At 38.7% G+C, this 7,465-nt stretch overlaps 1 protein-coding gene across 3 annotated transcripts; it reads left to right on the top strand.

The window, feature by feature from the left end:
- Window positions 1–314: 314 nt before the first annotated feature.
- LOC131632348 (uncharacterized) lies at window positions 315–1,469 on the top strand. Of its 3 annotated transcripts, XM_058903106.1 has the most exons (3): window positions 315–429; window positions 693–723; window positions 856–1,469. In XM_058903106.1, exons 1-3 carry the CDS (start codon window positions 394–396, stop codon window positions 1,215–1,217), a joined length of 429 nt encoding a protein of 142 aa, XP_058759089.1. In that variant the 5' UTR covers window positions 315–393; the 3' UTR covers window positions 1,218–1,469. The 3 variants fall into 3 exon arrangements, 1 of the variants encoding a protein (XP_058759089.1); XR_009292976.1 differs by lacking the exon at window positions 315–429 and having other exon boundaries at window positions 436–723; window positions 1,027–1,469; XR_009292977.1 differs by lacking the exon at window positions 315–429 and having other exon boundaries at window positions 436–723; window positions 988–1,469.
- Window positions 1,470–7,465: the final 5,996 nt, after the last annotated feature.

The raw sequence follows: 7,465 nt of genomic DNA, 5'->3' as shown, positions 1-7,465 counted from the left end.
TACCGAAAATTTTAAATATCTGGTACTGGAAATTTTAAATTTTCTATATGTATCATCTGGCGCTGTAAATAGGTTAAATCAACAAAATTTCTGATATCAATGTGAAATTTCCAGTACATAATCGAAAATTTAAAAAAAAATACGATATTTTAGAGGGATAATATGGTAAAAACATACCGACATGAATTATATCTCTAAGTAAGTCACACAACATATTTAAAAGCTGATAACAACCGAAAGCTGATGAAGACAATCCTGATTCCTTTATGCACCGTCTTAAAAAGTTGATGAAGACAATCCTAGTTCCTTTTTGCACCGTTTAAAAGGGAAGACAATTCTAGTTCTCTTTGCACCGTCTTTCGCTATCTATTTTTCATTTTTAGATGGATCACAATGGACAAGTGCAGATTGAATGCAATTAAAAGAAATGTTAGTTTTCTTGATTGGGTGTTATACCAATATAATTAGTTCTATAATTTGTATAGAACTTAAGTATTCATTAATTTGTCATACATGTTTCAATAGAATTCTTAAAATAAAGTAAGTGCATAACATTTCATTCTTAATATCAACAATGAATCATTGGATTACTGAATTCTTATAATTGTGATCAACGGGTCTTTTCATTATACACGTGGTGCAATGAATCAATGGATTACTGAACTAATTCCTCCTCCTGCCCAAATTCTCAGGCACAAGATATTCTTGAAGCTATAGTACGAGGTAATTCAACTATCTAATTTTTCAACATAGATTTTGTTAACCAAACAACAATCAAAGGAAATTTAAATGTAGTATCTGAATGCTTAAGGAGATTCTGAACTTTTGAAACATGAATTTCCTTCACTTTTGCAGCTATGATGTCGATTTTATCTGAGAGTGCAGCAACTTCTTCACTTTCTTTCTTTGATAGTTCAGAAACTTCTCTACGGAGCATTATTATATCTTCCTCAATTCCCATTAAAGCTTCTCTTTGCAAATCTGCAGATTGTTGTAACTTCAAATTAGCTTCCCTTTGTATATCAGCTTGCATATCCACAGTTTGTGCCAACTTTGAAATAGCTTCAAGTATCTTTGTGTCTTTAGTTGATTTGGTGGTAGGACTGGATTTGGGGTGGTTGCCAGGTGGGGCACTGGATGTTGTATTTTCGGTGTTGGCACTAGATGAAGTATTTTCAGTGTCAGAACTGGAGGATGTTGTTTGCAGCTTCTTCTGATGATACAGCTTTGTCATTTTAGTTCCTATGGCACCAGCTGTTCTACCAACTCCTGATTCAATCCTAACAATCTCCCAATCTTCTTTTGTTGCACCTGGTACTACAATATTACGTTTCCTCATTGCCGCTTTTACCTTATTAACTTCCCATGTCTTCCATTCTTCAGCCACCTTCCTGAAAGAATTAGAAAGAGTGTTTTATATGAGCATTATATTTTCTGCTAATCAATAGAAAACATAAACTTTGCCAAAAGAGTGTTTCATATCTTCTTCTAATCAAACATAATCTTTTCCAAAAGAGTGTTTCATATCTTCTGCTAATCAAACATAATCTTTTCCAAAAGAGTGTTTCATATCTTCTGCTAATCAAACATAAACTTATTTAATCTTTGCCAAAAGAGTGTTTCATATCTTCTGCTAATCAAACATAATCTTATTTAGAATTAACAGCTTTGCCATTATATTTTCTGCTAATCAATATAAAACATTATCTTATTCACAATTAACAGCAGTATCAATTAGTTTCAATTATATGCTAAACCCAAATTTAATTTAATTATAATAGCTTTGACAAAAGAGTGTTTCATATCAGCATTATATTTTCTGCTAATCAATATAAAACCTAATTTTATTCTCAATTAACAGCTTTGCCGAATTTCTATACTAAACAGTAATGCAGTTTAAAGTTTCAATTATATGCTAAACATAAATTTAATTATAACAGCTTTGCCAAATTTCTAAACTAGTTTAGTAGTTTCAATTAAATGCTAAGTTTAAATCTAATTATAAAGTCCATATATATTGAATATTATCTTATAATGAGTCTAAAACAAGCACAAAGATCAAGAAGAGTTTTGTGATATAATTCTTAATTGATCTATAATCATTATCAAGTGTATTTTTCAACAAGGAAATTGCCCGTCCAAATATATAACTAAACGATAAGAAAAATTGAAATTACGGTACAAATCATCAGTAAAACAGTCTAAAAATCATGAGAGCAAAAACGAGAATTGAAATTGAAATCGAACTGAAAACAGTAACACAAACAGTACAATTTCAACCGTACAAATTATCAGCAACATCATAAAGAAAGATCACGTGAATCGAAACTCTAATCAAACTGAAAACGGTAACAGTACAATTACAACCGTACAAATCATAGCATTACATCATAAAGATCACGAGAATCCAAGTTGAAATCAGTTACAAGAAAAAGATCGCAAGAATCAGAATTGAAATCAGAATAGTACAATTTCAACAGTACAATCATCAGCAATAGTAGAAAGATCAAGAGAATCGAAATTGATTTTCATTACCTCATTGAGACGCCAGATTTATGGTTCGTTTGGATGTGAGAAGAAAGTAGAAGGAAAGAAAGTGAAAAGAAAGAAAGATAAAGGAGAGAAAATAAATAGAAAGTGTGATAATTTTTTAACTGTTTGGTATAAGTGAAAACTAGAAGGAAAGAAAGAAAAAAGTGTGATTAAAAATTTAACAAATTTATTAAATGACATTTATAACCTTATTATATAATATGTTTTGAGTAGAATAATTTAAAAGTATATAGGTGATAAATGTCTTTTAAGTAGAAATTTTTGTTGCTATTCAACTTTCCTCTCACTTTTGGACGGAAAGTATAATTTGTGGGCCCCATCACCTGCACACCCTTATATTCCTCTTTCTTTCTAGTGCCAAACGATGGAAGGATATAGAAATTTGAGCTTTCTTTCCTTCATCAAACTTTCCTTCCACAATCATCACAAACAAACAGTTAGACTCCATTATTGAGAGCTAGAGACCTAGAAACTTCCGTGATTTTTCTGCAATGTGAGATGCAATGTGAGAGAGTGTGGAGAATTTGTTATACAAATACTGGCGCCAAAGATTTTGTAAGGTTTCGTGCAAAACTTTGTCGTTTTGGGCTCACCTTTCTTTAACTAGACTTTCAAGAATTTAATAATTTTTAGAAAGTAGCTCTAATTTATTTTTTTTTTCATATCAATTTATATGAATTAGCATTTAATTAATTTTAAATACGATATAATATAGCTGGTTTATTATCAACTCCTTTCATTAATATTAGTTAACTGGACTGGTTTACAATCCACTCCTCTAATTAATTGCTTATAATCTATTAATTGGTTGATAATCATCTCCTTTAATTAATCGGTTAACTAATGTTAATTCAACTTATAATATTACTTAGGTGATTGCTAATTTATTTTATATATCACAAATTATCATTTGCTTAATTAATATAAGATATAGTTTTATAATATAATTAAATTTTTTATGATCAAGAAATAGCATTCACTTAATTAATATAAGATGAATATAGTTTAGAATAATTAAATATGCATGAGATGTGCATTTGCATTCTTGCATATCGAACTTAGATCGGCTTGAACTTTTTTGGTGCTAAGGATCTTCAAATCTCGTTAGAGAGAGGTTGGGAATCCATAATTTCCGTCTTCTCTTACGTTGTTGGATGACATGAACCATGTCTCTTCCAAAGTCTTGTTGTGGTGATACAAGTCTTCCATAGCAATATACATTTCTGCTATGGTTTCATGGTCATTGTCGGAATTGCTATTGGTTAAAATTGTTGCTCGCCTGGTCCCCATGGTTGACCTAACAGTAGACGCTAATCGTACTTGTTAAAAAAGTATAATTTGGATAGTCATGTGTGTAGGGTTGTTTCTGGTGTTTAGGGTATGTTAATAGTTTCTAAGGCTAGCTCGTGCGGGATGATGAGAAGCTCAGTATATGATTTTTTTTGGGAAAGTTGGAGATTCCCTACTCAATCCTAAAGTTGAGGTATTTATAAAGGTTTCTTAGGTTTTGGTTAGATAGTGGTTACCTCAACCCCTCTACCAGAAACGTGGAAGAAGTGAGTTGTCCTTCCTTACATCATGGAATAGGCGTTTATCCTCTTTGAACCTCTCTTATTATTCGTCGTGGTGGGACATGTCATCTCCCATGTTCACTTGATAAGTGGACAATGAGAAGGAGTTCATGTGGACAAATTTAAGATACATACACATATGTTGAAAAGCTCTAATGTGGTTCAAAGATGAATGATAGATCTTTGAGGGAGCTAATACTAAACTTGACAACAAATGGCTTTTAAAGGTGGTGAATAGGAACCACAGGTAAGAGTTAGCCCCACCACGAATAAGAAATTAAAAAAACACATGCAACTAGAAAAATTGACATGGAAGGAGAATCACTAGAGAAGTTTAATCCTCCCACGCTTCAGAAGACAAAGGGAACATAAAAAGGCTCAGATGAGTGAGAAAAATCCTATTTATAGATAACACAAAAGGTCATGTAAAACGACAAGTCGATATAACACTGTTCTGGACTGACCCAATCAACATAATTGGGTCAACCCAGCCTTCGCCCCAAGACAATTTAGACCGCGTGTATCAGGATTCGCCCGATCGCTCTGGGCATACTCACGAAGACAGCCGACCACAAGGGACCCTCGTGCCCGGTAAATAATCAGTTCACGCGTCACCTAATTATTCGCCCCAGAAGGAGGAGTCCAAGTTGCATACCACATCTTATAAATAGCCCTCTCCACACAGAGGGCAAGGTAATCTTTTCTTACCCCAAAACTCTCTCACTTTGTTGTACCTTGTGGAACACATAATTACTTTGGCATCGGAGTGCCTTGCAGGTACAGCCCTTTTTTTCCCTCTCAATCATTTGGAACTTCAAGTCTTCATTGTGGCTGGCCATCTGATCTGCTCGGTAAGATCAGTGGCGCCGTCTGTGGGAAACCTAGCTCCCCCGTTCCTTTTTCTTACACTTTCTTGATTCATTCTTGCCTCCTGCAAGAACCCAGGAACCAAAGCTTTAATCAAATCATTACTCATGGCCGGCAATAACGAAGATCCCTCTCCATTAGACGCTGCAATACTCAAGAAAAATGACCTCTCTGTCGTTCCCCCTTCTAGAAACACCGTCCCTCGAGACGGTGTCACGACATCCCCTTCTCCAAAAGATCTCCAAGATGACCCATTTCATCGTTTCGAAGATACAAGAGGGAAGGACAACCACGAAGAAATTCTGGGCAACCCTTTCCTATCCAAAGGTCAGACTCCTCAAGACCAGACCATAAATGTTGTTCTAGCAACTCTTGCCCAGACCAATACGCTCATACAGCAGCAAAGTGACCGGATCGGGGCCCTCGAACAGAAGCGCCGCTCAAAAACTTCCCCGATCATAAAACTTGTTCTCAAGGCAACGTAGTCACCAAGAAACGCCCTCGTTCCCCCACCCCCAAGGAGAATACGGGTCCATCTTCCAAGAAAGGGTCAAGCGACCAGCATTCCCGACACCGTTCACCATCTCCTCGGCCAAAAAGGAAGTCTAGATCACCCCCGGCCAGGCACGACGACAACCGGAGGCGACGCAGACATAGCCAGAGCCGATCTTTTTCTCCGTCCGCCAGCGACGACGAAGAGGGGCACCATGGTCCTCTATCCCAGGCAATCTTAGAGGCTCCCTTGCCAACCGGCCTCGAAAAACCCCCTCTGCTGGGCACATACGACGGGACCGCCGATCCGGACGAACACATAGAGAACATTGACGCCCTTCTCGACTATAGAGGGGTACCCGGTGCCATCAAATGTCGTTTGTTACCTACCACCCTGCGCAAAGGAGCAATGACTTGGTATAAAAGTTTGCCCGATGAGTCGATCACTTCATGGAAAGTACTCGGGAAAATTTTTTCCAGACACTTCACGGCCTCCCGGAAACACCCCAAGTCAGAAGCCTCCTTGGAAGCCATCATCCAAGGAAAAGACGAGTCCCTGCGGGCTTACATAGAAAGATTCAACAAGGAAGCCGTGCAAGTGTCCACCACTGCCCATATGAAAAAATTCTTGCTCGAGAGAGGCCTCCGACCATGCTCAGACTTCGCCAAGGCCGTCGGGATCGAAACGCCGGCCACTCTGGACGAGTTCTTCCTCAAAGCCCAGGCATACATACAATATGAAGAAAAGGAGGCCGCTCATGCGGTACGCAATTCTAGACAAGAAGAAACCAGCAAGAATGGTCGCCAAGACGATTCCTGTCGAGGAACAGACAAAAAGAAAGACGACAAGGGCCGGGACCCCAAGGATTACAAGGCCCCTACGGGAAAATTCCGAGAATACACCCCGTTGAACGCTTCAAGGGAGCGCATCTTGAATGAGTGCACAAACGCTAAATTTCAGACGGGCAAAGTCCGTTTTCCAAAGACCATGCCTGCGCGACCGAACATGGATAAATCGAAGTTATGCCGATTCCACAAAGGCCACGGGCACAACACCGAGGATTTCATCCACCTAAAGGATGCCATAGAAATATTAATCAGGGAAGGACATTTAAAGCAATATGCGAAGAAGCAGGAGGCCGCCAGAGAAGTTAAGCTAGTCACCGAGGAAAAACCGGCGGAAGATACGCCCGCCATGCAAGTAGCCATGAGCATCACCAGGCCGGAAGACTTCTACCTCCCTGACTGGGCAAAATCTGCGAACACCACATCCCCTCACAGCGCATGGGAGATGTTCCCTTCCGCCATGGTTATATCGGGTGGAGGATTTAGCAAGCTCACCGTGGGATCCGTAAAACCCAAATTTGACGAGCTGATCTCAGCCAGTGCCAGCAAGACTTCTACATTCAACCATGCCAAGGGCAACCCATCCTCCATCTCCTTCTACAGAGAGGAATTACCCGGTGGGGCACCCAATGCCAACATTTCCCTCCTCATCCGGGATCGGATGGCCAATTTTGACGTGCGGCGGATATTGGTCGATCAAGGAAGTTCGGTAGACATCATGTACTCCCAACTGTTCAAAACGCTGCAACTGAACAACAATCAACTCACCCCCTACGTAGGATCAGACCTACAAGGTTTCAACGGCACGGTGACTAAGCCATGGGGGTTCGTCGAGCTCATAGTTTCAATTGGATCGGCAGAAACGGCGAGGGCCGTCAAAGTCCAATTCCTTGTCATTGACTGCCCCTCGATATACCAGTGCATTCTTGGATGCCCGACACTAGCCGAGTTAATCGCGGTCCCCTCAACCGTGCACCTCAAGCTTAAATACTATACAACCAAAGGGCAGGTAGCAACTGTAACATCCCGATTTTATTAGCTATTTATTTAATTAATTTTATTAGGTGTTTTACCAATTATTCATGTTATTCAATTATTTAGTATGATATTATTTAATTGAGATTTGTGTTAATTGG

This window comes from Vicia villosa, unplaced genomic scaffold (genome assembly GCF_029867415.1).
Source record: "Vicia villosa cultivar HV-30 ecotype Madison, WI unplaced genomic scaffold, Vvil1.0 ctg.000936F_1_1, whole genome shotgun sequence".
NCBI classification, from domain to species: domain Eukaryota; kingdom Viridiplantae; phylum Streptophyta; class Magnoliopsida; order Fabales; family Fabaceae; genus Vicia; species Vicia villosa.
Note: the sequence above shows the minus strand (reverse complement) of the source record. Positions and strands in the feature narration are given on the sequence as shown.

Coding starts and splice junctions, on each gene's coding strand:
- LOC131632348 (XM_058903106.1), top strand. CDS start 394: ATGGACAAGTGCAGATTGAATGCAATTAAAAGAAAT. Junction 430..692: donor TGAATGCAATTAAAAGAAAT/GTTAGTTTTCTT, acceptor CCAAATTCTCAG/GCACAAGATATTCTTGAAGC. Junction 724..855: donor TCTTGAAGCTATAGTACGAG/GTAATTCAACTA, acceptor TCACTTTTGCAG/CTATGATGTCGATTTTATCT.